Source organism: Perognathus longimembris, chromosome 17, assembly GCF_023159225.1.
Source record: "Perognathus longimembris pacificus isolate PPM17 chromosome 17, ASM2315922v1, whole genome shotgun sequence".
Classification (NCBI taxonomy): domain Eukaryota; kingdom Metazoa; phylum Chordata; class Mammalia; order Rodentia; family Heteromyidae; genus Perognathus; species Perognathus longimembris.
In genome coordinates this window covers 24,365,390-24,382,478 of record NC_063177.1, presented here as the reverse complement: position 1 = coordinate 24,382,478, position 17,089 = coordinate 24,365,390, and the positions used below count along the sequence as shown (strand labels likewise).

At 45.9% G+C, this 17,089-nt stretch overlaps 1 protein-coding gene across 1 annotated transcript; it reads left to right on the top strand.

Annotated features, from left to right (window-relative positions):
- The first annotated feature begins 7,411 nt into the window (after positions 1-7,411).
- LOC125366047 (C-C motif chemokine 3-like) lies at positions 7,412-15,990 on the top strand. The gene is made up of 3 exons (XM_048366440.1): positions 7,412-7,587; positions 14,705-14,819; positions 15,536-15,990. Exons 1-3 carry the CDS (start codon positions 7,524-7,526, stop codon positions 15,624-15,626), a joined length of 270 nt encoding a protein of 89 aa, XP_048222397.1. The 5' UTR covers positions 7,412-7,523; the 3' UTR covers positions 15,627-15,990.
- The last annotated feature ends 1,099 nt before the right edge of the window (positions 15,991-17,089 follow it).

The following is a 17,089-nucleotide window of genomic DNA, read 5'->3' as shown; positions in this document are numbered from 1 at the left end:
CATAGCCTCCGGCCAGACTTGCTGGATTTGCCGCTATCACATGCCGAGCACACCTGGTTCACCGATGGCAGCAGCTTCATTCGAGATGGAAAAAGGTATGCGGGTGCGGCGGTTACTACGGACACTGAGATATTGTGGGCAGAGGCACTCCCTCAGGGGACTTCTGCACAAAGAGCAGAACTAGTGGCACTAACAAAAGCTTTACAGATGGGAAAAGGAATGAGACTAAATATCTATACGGACAGCCGGTACGCTTTTGCCACTGTACACATCCATGGAGCCATTTACCAAGAAAGGGGGCTACTGACAGCTGAAGGAAAGGCCATTAAAAACAGACAGGAGATTTTAAGCCTCATCCGGGCCCTATGGGAACCAGCAAAGATTGCCATTATGCATTGCCCGAGTCATCAAAAGGGAGTTGATTCGGTGACTAGAGGGAATAATCTGGCTGACCAGGCAGCTAAGGAAGCAGCCCTCCATCCCAGAGCAGAAGTATTGACTGTAGTAGACCCAGGACCACGAGCTTTGCCTCCTGTACCCCAGTATTCCCAGGAAGACTTGGAGTGGATAAAAAAAATTCCCATGACCCACAAAACCCTGGACAGAGAAGGAAACGATGACTGGTGGAAAACTGGTGAAGGGAAACTTATCTTGCCACAAAGGCTAGGTAAGGGGATCCTTAAAAGAATCCACCGAGCTTCTCACATGGGAACCCGAAGAATGCAGGACTTGCTCCGACATTCCAAAGTAAAAATTAGACAAGGAGATCAACTTATTGAAAATATTGTTAAAAATTGCAAGGCCTGTCAACTTACCAATGCCCCCAATCAACAAGTTACTAAAGGAGCTCGCTTCCGTGGGGATAGGCCAGGCGTGTATTGGGAAGTAGATTTCACAAAAATCAAACCTGGAAAATTTGGATACAAATATTTGCTAGTTTTTGTAGACACCTTTTCAGGATGGGTGGAAGCCTATCCAACAAAGCATGAAACTGCGAATATAGTGGCTAAGAAGATCCTGGAAGAAATCCTACCCAGGTATGGCTTCCCATCCACCATTGGGTCGGACAACGGACCGGCTTTCGTTTCAAAAGTAAGTCAGGGAATAGCCGCTGCACTGGGGACAGATTGGAAATTGCATTGTGCTTGTAGACCCCAGAGTTCAGGACAGGTAGAGAGAATGAATCGGACTCTAAAAGAGACCTTAACTAAATTGGCCTTAGAGACTGGCGCAGACTGGGTGTCACTCCTTCCTTTTGCTCTACTTAGGGTAAGAAATTCTCCCTATCAACTTGGCTTTACTCCTTTTGAAATAATGTACGGGTACCCTCCGCCCATTATCCCTAGCCTTCAGACTGAATTGCTCACTGATTTGGATGATATTGAATTTTTGTGTAAACTTGATTATTTGCAGCTCGTGCACAAGAAAATGTGGCCCCAACTCAAGGCATTATATGATTCTGCTTCTGTCCCTATCCCCCATTTATTCAGGCCAGGAGATTGGGTGTTCGTCCGGAGGCATAACTCCAAATCCTTAGAACCACGATGGAAGGGACCCTACGTGGTGCTACTGACTACTCCCACGGCCCTTAAAGTAGATGGCGTCACCACTTGGGTCCATTGCTCCCACGCCAGGCCAGCTGACCCCTTTGCCCTGGATGACAACTACCGTGATGGAACATGGGAGGTCTCCAAGCACCCAACTCAGCTGCTTCGCCTTCGCCTCAAGAAAAGAAAGTTAGACTGAATATTGTTATAATTTTCTTTTTGCCTTCTTTCCTTACTACCCTGGCTAGTGTTGATGTCATTTTGGCAGCTCACTCCAAAGTGAGGTGACCCCCTTATTTTAGGTAGTTTTGAGCTTGCTCAGGAATACGGGTATAGCCACCCGACCCTTAGAGCACAGTTGAGAAGTTTATGTATTATTTTGTTGCTTACATTTGGATACTAAACACTATAGAGCTAATGGTAAGTCTGTATAGCTGAAAGTTAATTTTCAGTTTGCAGCAATCCTGCAGTCCCTTGGAAAAGTAGACTAAGGTTATAGGTTCCTGGCTAGGTAAGGTCAACGCCCCTGAGTCAGCCTGAAGAAATTACAGAAGATGGATGATCTTCACCCATCAGCCCCCCTTTAAAATCAAGGGACCAGAGTTGTTTTTGGGAAGATGAGGCAGGATAAACTAGAGACATGCAGAACAGAGGTACAGAGAATATTCTTGTAAGAAATGGTGACAGGCCCTTTGGTTACTACATTGGGTCCTACTGGCCCATGCCTTACCTCTATATCATCCCCTAGACATGCAAGCCATTGAAATGGACAGAATGGAGCCATGATTGGCTCCCAAGGTACCAAAAAGAAAAAGGGGGAAATGAGGTGCCAGACTTTGAAGTCAGGCCCCACCACGTGAACCCCATTTTAGAATCGAACCCTGAGCCAATTAGATTTGTACCTGTGTTCTAATCTTGCTTGCACAGCTGATTGTTGTAACCTTGTTCTTTGCCTTTATAAGCCCTGTGTAATCACAGCTCGGGGCTTCCTCCTAACCTCCGCTGCGTCGGTGGGTAGGACGAGGCCCGAGTTGGCAGCTCGTTAAATAAACCCTTGCCTTGCTTTTGCATTTCGGAGTGTCTGAATCTCGGTGGTCTTCTTGGGGGTGGTCTTGCAACTTGGCACAACAAAGTCAGTAAAGTGAGTGAAGATCAAGCTTTCTAATGTTGATGGGTCTCATGCAATCAGCTGGGGGTCTGAATAAGACAAAAAGACTAACCTGCCTCTAAGGGAGAATTCTTCCTTCGTGACTGCCTTCAAACTGGGACACTGATTTTCACTGATTTTTCTCCTGTCTTTGGACTGAACCTGGACAATGCTATTCGTTTTCTGCATCTCTAGCCTGCCAACACACCCTACTAATCTTGAAATTTATCAGCCTTCAGAATCACATAAGTCAGTTCCCCAATTATATATCAGGGCCCTCAGAGGTTTCCTCGAGAACCCTAATCTAATGTCTTTTAAATTAAAAGAATTACTAGATCCGTAGATAATTCATGTAATATGGAGGTCAGATCTGGCCAGCTCCATCACTGGCTGTTGAGGGGTGGCAGATTGACTCCATCACAGATTAATTAAAGAGAGCAGAAGCTGACTCCATCTTCACTTGTTGTGCCAAGTCGCAAGACCACCACCAAGAAGACCACCGAGACTCAGACATTCCGAAATGCAAAAGCAAGGCAAGGCTTTATTTAAGCGAGCTGCAACTCGGCCTCTTCCTACCCACTGACACAGCGGAGGTTAGGAGGGAGCCTCGAGCTGTGATTACACAGGGCTTATAAAGGCAAAGAACAAAGTTACAACAATCAGGTGTTCAAGCAAGCAAGATTAGGATACAGGTAAAAATCTGATTGGCTCAGGGCTCGAGGTACCCCAGGGGTGGTCAGAGTTAAGCATTCCCAGCCATTAGAGTTCTACATAAGAGGCTGAGACCACTTACTTCAGAGAAAGAAAATATGAAGAGGAAACAGCTCAGCATGATTCCTGGGTGAGGCCAATTCCTGATCACCCAGCTGAAGACGCAACTTCCTGTAAGCACCCCAATCAGATGAATCTCTGAGTCACTGTTGTGAATACCCTGAAAGTTCTAGCACCCGTAGATATTCTGGCTTGTACAAGTCATATGACACTGCTCTGCTTAAAATTTCTTGTTTATGTTGTGCCAAGTCGCAAGACCACCACCAAAAAGACCACCGAGACTCAGACATTTCTGAAATGCAAAAGCAAGGCAAGGCTTTATTTAAGCGAGCTGCAACTCGGGCCTCGTCCTACCCACTGACACAGCGGAGGTTAGAAGGAAGCCCCGAGCTGTGATTACACAGGGCTTATAAAGGCAAAGAACAAGGTTACAACAATCAGGTGTGCAAGCAAGATTAGGACACAGGTACAAATCTGATTGGCTCAGGGTTTAATTCTAAAATGGGGTTCACGTGTCTGGCACTTCATTTCCCCCTTTTTCTTTTTGGTACCTTGGGAGCCAATCATGGCTCCATTCTGTCCATTTCAATGGCTTGCATGTCTAGGGGATGATATAGAGGTAAGGCATGGGCCAGTAGGGCCCAATGTAGTAACCAAAGGGCCTGTCACCATTTCTTACAAGATTAGTCTCTGTACCTCTGTTTTGCATGTCTCTAGTTTATCCTGCCTCATCTTCCCAAAAACAACTCTGGTCCCTTGATTTTAAAGGGGGGCTGATGGGTGAAGATCATCCATCTTCTGTAACTTCTTCAGGCTGACTCAGGGGCGTAGACCTTACCTAGCCAGGAACCTATAACCTTAGTCTACTTTACCAAGGGACTGCAGGATTACTGCAAACTGAAAATTAACTTTCAGCTATACAGACTTGCCATTAGCTGTATAGTGTTTAGTATCCAAATGTAAGCAACAAAATAATACATAAACTTCTTAACTGTGCTCTAAGGGTCGGGTGGCTATACCCATATTCCTGAGCAAGCCCAAAACTACCTAAAATAAGGAGGTCACCTCACTTTGGCGTGAGCTGCCAAAATAACATTAACACTAGCCAGGGTAGTAAGAAAAGAAGGCAAAAAGAAAATTATAACAATATTCAATCTAACTTTCTTTTCTTGAGGCGAAGGCAAAGCGGCTGAGTTGGGTGCTTGGAGACCTCCCATGTTCCATCACGGTAGTTGTCATCCAGGGCAAAGGGGTCAGCTGGCCTGGCGTGGAAGCAATGAACCCAAGTGGCTATGCCGTCTAGGGTCCCTTCCACCGTGGTTCTAAGGAGTTCAGTCTCCTGGGTAGGATTTCTTTCAGGATCTTCTTAGCCACTACATTCGCAGTCTCATGCTTTGTTGGATAGACTTCAACCCATCCTGAAAAGGTGTCTACAAAAACTAGCAAATATTTGTAATTTCTGTGAAATCTACTTCCCAATACACGCCTGGCCTATTCCCACAGAGGCGAGCTCCTTTAGTAATCTGTTGATTGGGGGCATTGGCAAGCTGACAGGTCTTGCAATTTTTAACAATATACCTTTGCAGGCCTTTAACAGATCTCAATAAGGACACAATCTCAGGTCTACAAGCTTTCTTTACTAAACAGATGTATGAGCTTAAAATTCTCACTGCCAGTCAGGGCTTTGAGTAAATGCGGGGGGGTGAGATTTTAATCTATCCTCTCATTTGACAAACTTACCCTTACTAACCACTATCACAGATGACTGGCAAATTCCTGCCCAGTAGAGACATGGGCATTGGAAAGGCATGCTTATGAACTATTCTTCTAGGACTTCCCGGCTTTAACTTTTGAAAGGCCAACAGTAGTGACTCTAGGATCTGACACCATCTCTGCCATCCAAGCAGTGGCTTACTGCCTCTGGATGCTCCATCACTTTTGTCCCAGGAGGAATGACTTTCGACTTGGACTCAGGGCCTGAGTGCTGTCCCTCAGCTCTCCAGCTCAAGACTAGCACCGTACCACTTTTGAGCTCCACACCACTCCGTTCCCAGCACTCTGCTGGCTGATTAGAGACAAGTCTCTCACAGGGACCTTTCTTTGCCCGGCTGGCTTCGAACTGCAGATTCAGATCAATGAGTCTTATAAGGGGCCACTTTACTCCAATTATAAGCAACAAGGTGGTCCACACAGAAGTAGTTTTTAAGCATGCTCTCTTACCTGGAACTTATTAAGGGTCAGTATTAGATCTTGACAAACTTATAGGAATCACCTGTGCTTCTCTGTGGGCCTGCTGGAAACTGTTACAAAAAACCTACAAAGAAGCTGGAATGGCAATTAAACATTTTGGTAGCCATAATTCTCCCTTTCTCACTTTGCAATAATTATTTAGGACAATTTTACTTCCAAATTTCTTATCTAGAAATGTATTCTTGATTTCCAAAGCCTTTTTAACACTAACACAACACTTTAGCTTTTATCTGCATCGGAAAAACTGAAGCTCACGGGCAATCTGAAACCAGGTGCCGCCCTTTGCTTACGGGCTGCTTGTTTCAAAAGAGCCTCTTTTTTTCTTTTTTTTTCTTCAGTCCCAGTTACTGCATGGCATGAAGACCTTTGAATTTAAACTTAGTTTTGCATCATACTGCAGTCTTGAACATGTTCACACTCACACATGCACACACACATACATTTTCAAAAGATCTTAAAGCGCGCTGAATAAGCATCGGCCGTACATTTTAAGAAAAAAACCTTTAAAAAATGATTTTAGCATTCTCCAGCCTCATTTTCCAGGGCTTGATAGTTTTAGTAAAACATTTTTAGTCTTAGTAAAACATTTTAGTGCACCAAACAATTTTCTGCTTAAGAAGGCTGGGTGGGGGTCCCCCTAGAGTTCTTTTTTTGCGGACACTCTCACTGATTGACTGATTGTGGGCTGTTACCTGTACATCTTTCCAGTGAGATAAAGTCAAGTCCAGGGGAGTGGAAGGAACGTTCCCCATCATCCGTTTGTCAGTCAGGCACAGTGCAAGAAAGAAACACACAAAAATAATCACAGGCACAAAGACCAGACAACACTTACAGACAGACTTAGGGAGCCGCGGCTTACAGGTTTGACTGTGTCTCTCCTGCCCCTGTGAGGAGGCAGACCACACAATCTCACTGTGCCTCTCCTGCCCCTGTGAGGGGGCAGACCACACAGTCTCACTGTGTCTCTCCTGCCCCTGTGAGGGGGCAGACCACACAGTCTTGAGGCTCTCTCTCTCCCGTTCCTGTGTAGGAGCGGACCAGACAACCCCAAATATAGAGTGGACTAGATGGACACCCATTAGAAGGGCCTCTCGGTCCAGTCCTTCAGGTTCAGGGTGGTAGTGGGAAGCCTGAGCCCCCTGTGGAGGGCTTGAGGTGTCCCCCAAGTCCCTCAGGACTGCCCATACGAGCATGTCCACTTCGGCTCGTCCTTCACTACCTACAGGTTCAGATTCAAGCGGCTGGCCTAAACAGAAAACAAAACTACAAATCACACAGACACAGACACACAGAATGAACTGCCCTATTTTCTTACCTTCGGAGTCTGGGGTCTCAGGGGTCTCTGGGGCCATCCCGGTAAAAACCCCTAATGTTGTGCCAAGTTGCAAGACCACCACCAAAAAGACCACCGAGACTCAGACATTTCCGAAATGCAAAAGCAAGACAAGGCTTTATTTAAGCGAGCTGCAACTCGGGCCTCGTCCTACCCACTGACACAGTGGAGGTTAGGAGGAAGCCCCGAGCTGTGATTACACAGGGCTTATAAAGGCAAAGAACAAGGTTACAACAATCAGATGTGCAAGCAAGATTAGGATACAGGTACAAATCTGATTGGCTCAGGGTTTAATTCTAAAATGGGGTTCATGTGTCTGGCACTTCAGTTTATACACCTGCAAATTCCATGTTCACCTGGTACCAGGCTGCCTATAAAAGACAGGAGAGATCTGTCAGCTCCTAGAAAGAGACAAGCAGTCCTGAGAAACCATCTCAGCTACATCCACACTCCACTCCCCTGTGGGGCCAGCATCATGAAGGCCCTGGAAGTGTCCCTCTTTGTCCTCTGCACCACCACCTTTTGCTCTTGTATAAAAGGTGAGTCTGTCATCCCTTTTCCTTTAATGGTTGCTCCCCAGTCAGAAGTATGACCACATCTTCCAGGTGCCATGGCCCCAGGTCTCCTGAGGTCTCAACTGAGGTTCTCTACTTTCAAAATGACACTGGTGTTTTCTTCCAGAGGGTTCCAAAGCAGCCTATTGGGCTGAGCTGCAGGATAAGACTTGGTAGAGGTTTGATCTGCTTTTTAAATGAGTCCATGAAAATCAAACATATTGTATTATTCACGTGAATTATAACCTAGGTGCACTTCATTTCCATTGTCCTGGTAAATTTTAGAATTACCAAGCTGAGTGCCCATGGCTCATACCGATAATCCTAGCTACTCAGGAGGCTGGGATTTGAGAATCATGGTTCAAAATTAGCCTATGGGTAGGAAAGTTCATGAGACTTTTAGCTCCAATTAGTCACCAAAAGCTAGAAGTAGAGATGTGGCTTAAGTAGTAGACTGTCAGCCTTGAGTGATAAAGCTAAGGGACAACAGCCTGGCACTGAGTTCAAGCCCCATTACTGGCACAAAGACACAGACACACACACAATCTCAGAAGATTCCAGTTCAGTTCCTTGGGTGACCTGTAAATGTCTCTAGCGTGTGTGCGTGTGTGCATGTGTGTGTGTGTGTGTGTGTGTGTGTGTGTGTGTGTGTAAGTGTGCATGTCTGTGCTAGTCTTGGGGCTTGAACTCAAGGCGTGGGCACTTTCCATGAGCTTTTTTTCCTCTAATCTTGTCTCTACCACTTGAGCCTTAAATCCACTCTGGCTTTTTGGTGGCTAATTGGTGATAAGAGTCTCAAGGATTTGCTTGCGGGGCTGGCTTTGAACTGCAGTCCTCAGATCTCAGCCTCCTGAGTAGCTAGGATTATAGGTGTAAGCTACCAATACCTACCTCTCAACTTTGTTTCTTTTTGTTGGAAACCAGGGCTTAAACTCATTATCTTATGTTTGCTTTTGCTCATTGCCTGGCATTCTACTACCTGAGCCATGCCTCCAACCCTCTCAGATTTCTTATAATTGAGAAAAGAAATTTTCCTGAAGTACTAAAAGAAGAGAATAGAGCAGCTATATGTTAGGTTTTTTAAAGTAGGTAGCTGGTAAAGGAGAACACCACACAGTATTCAGGCAGGAGAGAAAGTTTATTACCAAACTGCTGGCCTGTAGCCAAGATGATTCATGGCCGGAGAGAAGGGAGAGAGAGAGAGACCCCCACCCAGCCCTGCCTTATATCTAGGGCAGGGGCAAGGGGTGTGGCCAGGTGGATTAGGATGTGACCTCAGGGAAAGGGGAGGTAACTGCCCCTAGGTCTGCAGGTGACCCAGGTAACTGGGTGGAGACTTAATGAGGTGGGGGCATCTACATAGAGCCTTCCAGGGATGGACCTTACATTCCAGCCTTTTAATAGTTATGAAAAGGGGCAAAGTCTCTGGCTGCTTCCTGCTGACAAGGGGCGTTGGCATTAGGGATAAAAGGCAGAAATGTGGCCTCTCCTGGAGAAGGCGAGCAGCAGCAGGGTCCCTTGGTGGTAGATGCCTGTCCTTGAATGAAGCCTGGAAGAAGTCTCATGAAACAGGGGCTGGACAAAAAAAAATATGAAGGCAAACAGAAGGGCTTAGGGCACAAAAGTAAAAATTGGGTGACTTGGCTAGTTCTTATACTCAGGTATGGACATTAGATGGACAAGCTACTATCTCTTGATCCCCAGCTGATTAATTTTGAAAGGGAGAGACAAAGTGACTCCATTTAGGATGTGACATCATTCTCCTCTTACTCCTCTCCATGATCCTTGTTCCCTGAACTGGTTGAGTCCCAGGGGTCTAGGTGCTTGTTGCTGGGATGGCTTGCCTCCATTGGCATTCACAGGGTTTGAACTCAGGGCCTGGGCACTGTCCCTGAGCACTTCTGCTCGAGGCTAGTACTCTACCACTTGAGCCACAGCTCCACTTCCAGCATTTGGCTGGTAAGAGATCAGTCTCTTCATCCTTGCTTCCAGCCTGGCTCTTTGCTGATTAGTTGGGAGATGGAGTGTGAGAGAGATTTTCAGCCCGGGCTGGCTTCGAACTGCAATCCAAGTGTCTTTGCCACAAAAGCCCTTTTTTATTTCCAATTAAAACAACAAGGAGACCAAGGGAACTAGAGATTACCTGTACCTTGTCAAGAATTGACCAAAGGTATATTGTATATATGTCTACCTGACCTAGAGAAGGGATAGAAAAACAGGACGTAAGATGTCACAAGAAATGTACACACTGCCCTACTATGTAAATGTACCCTTTTTGCACAACACCTTGTAAAAAAAATTTGTGTTCAATTAATAAACAAATAAAAAGAATTGACCAAAGGGTCTGGGGATATAGCCTAGTGGCAAGAGCACTTGCCTCGTATACATGAAGCCCTGGGTTCGATTCCCCAGCACCCCATATACAGAAAATGGCCAGAAGTGGCACTGTGATTCAAGTGGCAGAGTGCTAGCCTTGAGCAAAAAGAAGCCAGGGACAGTGCTCAGGCCTTGAGTCCAAGGCCCAGGACTGGCACAAAAGAAAAAAAAAGAATTGACCAAATACTTACCAGTGTTGTGCCAAGTCGCAAGACCACCACCAAGAAGACCACCGAGACTCAGACATTCCGAAATGCAATAGCAAGGCAAGACTTTATTCAAGCGGGGCCGCGGCCTGGGCCTTGTCCTACCCACCGACACAGCGGAGGTTAGGAGGCAGCCTGGTCCAGGTCAATTGACCGCTTATCCCAATTTCAGGATCGTGTCAAGTAAATGCAAAGTAGCTTTGGCTCTGTGGGGCTAAGGGCAGGCTAAAGAAAGCATCCTTTAGATCTAACACAGTATACCACACATGGCTCGGTGACAGGGAGCTCAGCAGGGTATATGGGTTTGGGACTGTTGGATGAATGTCCATTACTCTCTTGTTAACTTCTCTCAAGTCTTGCACTGGTCTGTAATCATTGGAATTAGGCTTTTTTATAGGCAACAGTGGAGTATTCCAGGCTGACTGGATGGGCTTCAGAACTCCTAAATCTAACAATTTTCTGATGTGAGGACTGATCCCCTTCTTTGCTTCTAGTGACATAGGGTACTGGCAAACTCTTACTGGGTCGGCCCCGGTTTTGAGTTCCACAAAGATTGGAGGACGATGTTTTGCCAGTCCCATTCTCCCAGTTTCTGTCCATGCTTGGGGAAACGCCTGTAGCCACTCATTTTCCAGAGACTCAGGCTTAAGATGCTGGTATAGCCTACACTCCTCTTCTAACTTGCTAGTTACTAGTATTACTAACAGGCTTTTCTCTTGAGTTCGTTACAGAAGCCCCACAGCCTGTGAACTGTATCTGAGCTTTCAATTTTGTTAAGAGAGCATGTCCAAGCAATGGATAGGGGCAGTCAGGGATGACTAAAAACGAGTGGGTTACCCGGCCCGCTCCCAAGTCCACTGTTCTTCGAGTAGTCCATTTATAGGGTTTAGTGCCCATCGCACCTTGGACCCATGTTGTTTTAGTGGACATCGGCCCTCTCGGGGCTAGTAATACTGAATTTTCTGCTCCCGTATCTACCATGAACATGACTGGATTCCCCTCCACTTTCAATGTTATCCTGGGCTCAGGGAGGGGATCTGAGCCCCGACTCCCTCAGTCACTGTCCTCAGCCATCTCTAAGGTTGACAACACTCTTGATCCTATTTTATGTTTTTCCTCCTTTTTCTTGGCTAGCTCTGGGCATTTTTTGATCCAATGCCCCTCTTCCTTGCACACTGATTCTTCCCCACTCTTGATTGAGGTTTGGGCTCCTGCTCCTTACTTGGAGAGGAGGACTGTCTAAAGTTTCCTGCCTGCATAGAGGTCAAGATTTCCCTGAGGTCCTTGCATTGTTGCTCCAAAATTCTAGCCAAACTCCTTTCCTCTTTCCCTGCTCTCTGTTCCTCTTTTCTTGCTCGATTCCACGTTCTTTGTCCTTCCTTTCCTGTCTTTGTTCTCCTATTTCTCTCTTATTATAAACCTTTTCCGCCACTGCTACTAGATCCCTAATAGATTTTTCACCAAGCCTGTCTAGAGCCTGCAACTTTCGCTTTATGTCCGGTGTGGCTTGATTTATGTAGGCAAACATAATTATCTGAGCAGATTCCTGGGTCTCAAGATCATACGGGGTGTATTGACTAAAAGCTTCCACAAGCCGCTCAAGGTAGGCTGCCGGACTTTCACTTTTTCCCTGCCTAATATCATAAACTTTGGCCATATTAGTAGGTCGGCAAGCCGCTGCCTTGAGACCTGCCAGCAGAGCCTGGCGATAGACAAGGAGTCGCTCCCTACCTTCAGCCGTATTGTAGTCCCATGCTGGTCGGGTCTCAGGAAAATAGGTGTCAATCAAGGCAGGATTCGTGATGGGCGTTCCGTTGAGGCCGGGGATAAGTCTCCGGGCCGCTTCTTGGACACGACCTCTCTCCTCAGTGGTGAAAAGGACCTGTAAAAGCTGGCTACAATCATCCCAAGTGGGCTGGTGAGTGAAAAGTATAGTTTCAAACAAGCGAATTAAGTCCCGAGGTTTCTCAGAAAAGGGGGCATTTTGGGCACGCCAATTGTAAAGATCACTAGTAGCAAATGGCCAGTATTGGAATTGTTGTCAACCATCTGCATCCACAGGACTTATAGGGCGTAGAGGAAGGGCAACAGAATTATGAAGAGATGTAATTCTCCGGCGCCGGCGAGTTGATTGAGCGGGGCCCTCCGGGGTGGAGGGCAGAGCTGAAACATCTTCCTCAGAGTCCTCCTCTTGGAGAGTTAACTGGGGTGGGGAGTATGGTGGGCTAAGCATTTCCTCCTCCGTGCTTCCTCCCTGAAGGAAAGGTGGATATAATTTCTTCTCTCCCCTCTTAGTTTCTCTCTTGTCATCCCATATCTTTTGTGTGAATATTGGGGTAGGGGAAGGAGTGGAGGAGGGAGTGGGTAAGAAAGGCCGAACCCAAGCTGGAATGTCCCTGTCAACTAGTTCCCTCCAGGTGTCTACATAAGGAATCTGGTCTATATAGCTTCAATGAGGGGTTTCGATTAGGCTTTGTAAAGTCCTGATCTTAATTATGTCAAAGCTCCCCTCAGGTGGCCAATTAGCTCTCTCAAGGGTGGGCTATTCTGACTTGCACAGGGTAATCCATTTTTCCTCCTTAAGGGCCACACCTTGGTTTGAGCTATCTCCTTGATCTCCCTTCAGTGAGCTAGAGTCAGATCTAAGGGGCTAGATGGAGGTCCCCATGATAGAACGTTACCCATAGCTCTGATCAGATGTTTAGTCCAAAAGGCTACAAAATAAAAGAAACCAAAACAATTAATACAAAAGGAAAAAAAAATAGGCAAGAACAAGAACAAGAAAAACTGGCGATTTCCCAAGTTGGCCCACACATCCTCCTGCAAGGGCACAGAAAGAGTGAACTCAAGTTGGAAGTGGGGCTCCAGAGGTCCCCCTTCAAAGGTGGGGAATCTGGAGCATCCCCCAGTCTCCCTAGGATTGCCGAGTAAGCGCGTCTGCTTCGACAACCCCTTCAAGAAATAAGCAAAGCAAAACAGACAAACAGACACATTACAAGACAAATGAGGCTGTTTTCTTACCATCAGAGTCTGGGGTCTTGAGGGTTTCTGGGGCTATCCCGGATGAAACCCCAAATGTAATGCCAAGTCACAAGACCACCACCAAGAAGACCACCGAGACTCAGACATTCCGAAATGCAATAGCAAGGCAAGACTTTATTCAAGCGGGGCCATGGCCCAGGCCTTGTCCTACTCACCGACACAGCGGAGGTTAGGAGCCAGCCCCGAGCTGTGATTACACAGGGCTTATAAAGGCAAAGAACAAAGTTACAACAATCAGATGTTCAAGCAAGCAAGATTAGGACACAGGTACAAATCTGATTGGCTCAGGGTTCGAGGCATTCTAGGGGTGATCAGAGTTAAGCATTCCCAGCGGTTAGAGTTCTAGACCGACTGGGCCCTAATGAGCTTGTCCTGGGTCTGCTCACAGGGCCTGCTTATCTCAGGTTCGCATGGTAAAGTGGGGTTCGTGTGGTAAAATGGGGTTCACGTGGTAAAAATGGGGCCTGACTTCAAAGTCTGGCACTTCACCAGAATTCTGCAATGACAAAACTCAGTAGATGTGATGAGTTTTAGCACAGATATATAGCTAGATGGACATACTAACAAATGACATTTACACAGACATAAACACTGTGCACATAGGTTTTACAGCATGCAAAAATGAATTTCAGCAGTAGACACTTTTGGAATTCCAATAGTAAAGGACATTTTTTTTTTGCCCAATATTTTAGAACCACGTGGTTGGTTAGAAAAACAATTTTGCTAGCAAGCAACAATTTTCAGATTATAAAATGGAGAAACCATATTTTGATAAACTCCAGTTGGATGCCATGTTGAGGGAGGTGGCAGGAGGACACAAACACACTAACAGAGAACACGTGGCATGGCATAATGGCGCCTGAGCTGGTGCATGTTAAACCCAATATCTACCACGTGGTCAATGCTAGAGAAACGAACTTTTAGATATCTTTTATGTTAGGTTTTTAAAGTAGGTAGCCAGTAAAGGAGAACACCACGCGGTATTCAAGCAGGAGAGAAAGTTTATTACCAAACTGCTGGCCTGTGGCCAAGATGACCCATGGCCCGAGAGAAGGGAGAGAGAGAGCGACCCCCACCCAGCCCTGCCTTATATCTAGGGCAGGGGCAAGAGGTGTGGCCAGGTGGATTAGGATGTGACCTCAGGGAAAGGGGAGGTAACTGCCTCCAGGTCTGCAGGTTACCCAGGTAACTGGGTGGAGACTTAATGAGGTGGGGGCATCTACATGGAGCCCTCAGGGAGAGTACCTAACGCTAGAGAACTTGATCTCTTTCTGAGTAACACAGGGACCAAAATGGAGACATAAAACCAAAGACCATAAAACCAAATCTAAGGAAAACAATGCGAAGTAAGCTAAAAATGGCATGATTTCTAGTTTTCTCTTCCCCTAAGCCTCAACTCTGAACTAGACCCTCTGTCACTCCTTCCTGACCCTCTTCAGCTTGCCTGTTCTGACAAACCTTGTGTCTTGTTCACTTAGACAAGATTTACACCCCATCCACCTGCTGCTGTTCCTATGTCTCCCAGCTAGTACCGTCCAATCGTGTGGTTTTCTATTATAAGACCAACAGTGCCTGCCCCACAAAGGGTATCGTGTAAGTACCAGTCCCTCTGCCCACCCCTGAGGAGGTACAGGACATGTGAGGGAGGAGTGGATCCTTCAGGAGTGGAGCTGAGGCAACTAGCAAGGGCATCAGACAGTGGATTAGGAGCTGGGGGAGGGATGGTCCTATAGCACATGCTGATCACTGAGGGAGGCTACTGAGCTGCTTCTTTTCCTTCCTTCCTTCCTTCCTTCCTTCCTTCCTTCCTTCCTTCCTTCCTTCCTTCCTTCCTTCCTTCCTTTCTTCCTTTCTTTCTTCTTTCTGCCAGCCCTGGGGCTTGAACTTGGGGCCTAAGCACTGTTCCTGGCTTCTTTTTGCTCAAGGCTAGCACTCTACCACTTGAACCACAGTGCCACTTTGGGCTTTTTCTGTTTATGTGGTGCTAAGGAATCGAACCCAAGGCTTCATGAATGCTAGGCAAGCACTCTACCACTGCAGTCCCAGCCCCTGGGTGGTTTCTTGACATGGGATAAGCATGCAGGGACCACCTACCCAGAATTAGAGGGAAGAGAAGACAGAAAGGTACAGCAGAAAGGAAATGACCTGAAAGCATCTCCACCAATCACTCAGAGAAGGTGTGGAGAAGGTTTTGAAGAATGGATCTTAGTAGTGAATGAACCCTGAATAGGCTACAGGGATGAAGACTGAAGGGGCCAGAGAATAAGGAATAGCCTTACTTATTAGCTGTGTACTTCTACTCTCTATAGCTTTCTCACCCAAAGGGGCCATCATGCCTGTGCCAATCCCAGTGATGCCTGGGTCTGGCAACATAACCAAGACCTTGGCACGAATCCTTGAATGGTCCTGCAGGAATCAGAGATGTGGATAGATGGGGAACCAAGGAAGTTCCCAGAAGCCTTCTCCTTCTCCTTTATGAATCCCTCCCCTCCATTAATCACACTCTGAAATCTTAACTCAACTTAGTTAAGCAACTTAAATATCGCAAATCATTTTGTCTACTTGATGCTTTTGCTGAGAAGTCATAGAAAACTCACTTATTCCTAGCACCACTCCCAGTCAGTAGTTGGCTTGTATTTAGAATAATAGTGAATGATGTGTTCTTCTCTCTAAGTAGTCACTGAACCAAAAATATCAACAGATATTCACTGTTTTATAAGCTCTTCACTGTATTAAATATGTGTGCATAAATAAAAGTTCTTTTTGTTTTTCTCAGGAAATCTGGGACTTCTACTATGCTTTTGTTTTAATTTTCCTGACAAATCACATTCATTGGCTGAAAGATATGAGAGGAAATGTTGGGTATCCTGAGTAGGAAACAAAAAGAGAAAAAGGTTTTAAGTGTCAATCTAACAACACTAGGCTTTATGCTGGCCACACATTCCCCACAGACTGAAAAAGCAAACTTTTTTAAACAAATGCAAATTTATTTGTACTAGAAAAACCCACCACTTGAATAAACACCAAAGCAAAGCATTTTACATATGCGTTTTCGTACATGAAGCTTTCTGGAGAATAAAGGCCCAGCCATTTTTGAGGACTCACCTGCCTAGTCTCAAAGCTATCATTCAGTTTTATATTTTCTGAGAATTTGAAACATTTGCCTAAGTTTAGACATTTAGTAATGTTGAGCTCAAATCTACAGCTAATAACCAGTTCTACCCTCTGAAGTAACCACTGGGAAAGTGTCTCTCCAGGTGTCCACGCCCCCTGAATTAGCAGGAAAACACAGTTCCCTGATACAAGAAATCCTACACCAGGCAAGAATCATCCTGTTGGATGGGGAAATGGCAGGATGGCTCAGCCCTCCACTCTCTCCCAGTGTATCATGTCATTCTACTCTTCCTTGACAAGCCAGTCGAGCAAAATATCTCTACTCAGCTACTGATTTCCAGAGAAGACCTTCTCAGCTGACTGTTATTGTGGAATCATGGGGATCTTTTACTTCCTTTTGCTTATATGTTTCATTTTGCCCTAAGGAAAAAAATGCCAAAGACCTACTGTTCACTTAACTCATGACAGACCTTGTGCATCTTGCTCTTGGTTGAATCTCCAGATTCATAGTATGTACTCAGTAAATACATGTGACACCGCAGCAACACTGCATAGCCATGAGCTCAACTTATATGGATTCAACCAACAACAGGAATATATATGTTATACATATATTACATATGGTTTACTGAGTACTGAACTCAGAACCTCATGTTTGCTAGACAAGCACTCTACTTCTTAAGCCATACCTCTAGTCTCTTTTTGCATTGGTTATTTTCAGGGTAGAATCTCTCTTTATGCTCCGGCTG

What these genes read in the sequence shown, in the direction of transcription:
- LOC125366047 (XM_048366440.1), top strand. Translation starts at nt 7,524, where the DNA reads ATGAAGGCCCTGGAAGTGTCCCTCTTTGTCCTCTGCACCACCACCTTT. An exon ending in CTTTTGCTCTTGTATAAAAG is followed by an intron (nt 7,588 to 14,704) that starts GTGAGTCTGTCA and finishes TTGTTCACTTAG; the next exon opens with ACAAGATTTACACCCCATCC. An exon ending in TGCCCCACAAAGGGTATCGT is followed by an intron (nt 14,820 to 15,535) that starts GTAAGTACCAGT and finishes TACTCTCTATAG; the next exon opens with CTTTCTCACCCAAAGGGGCC.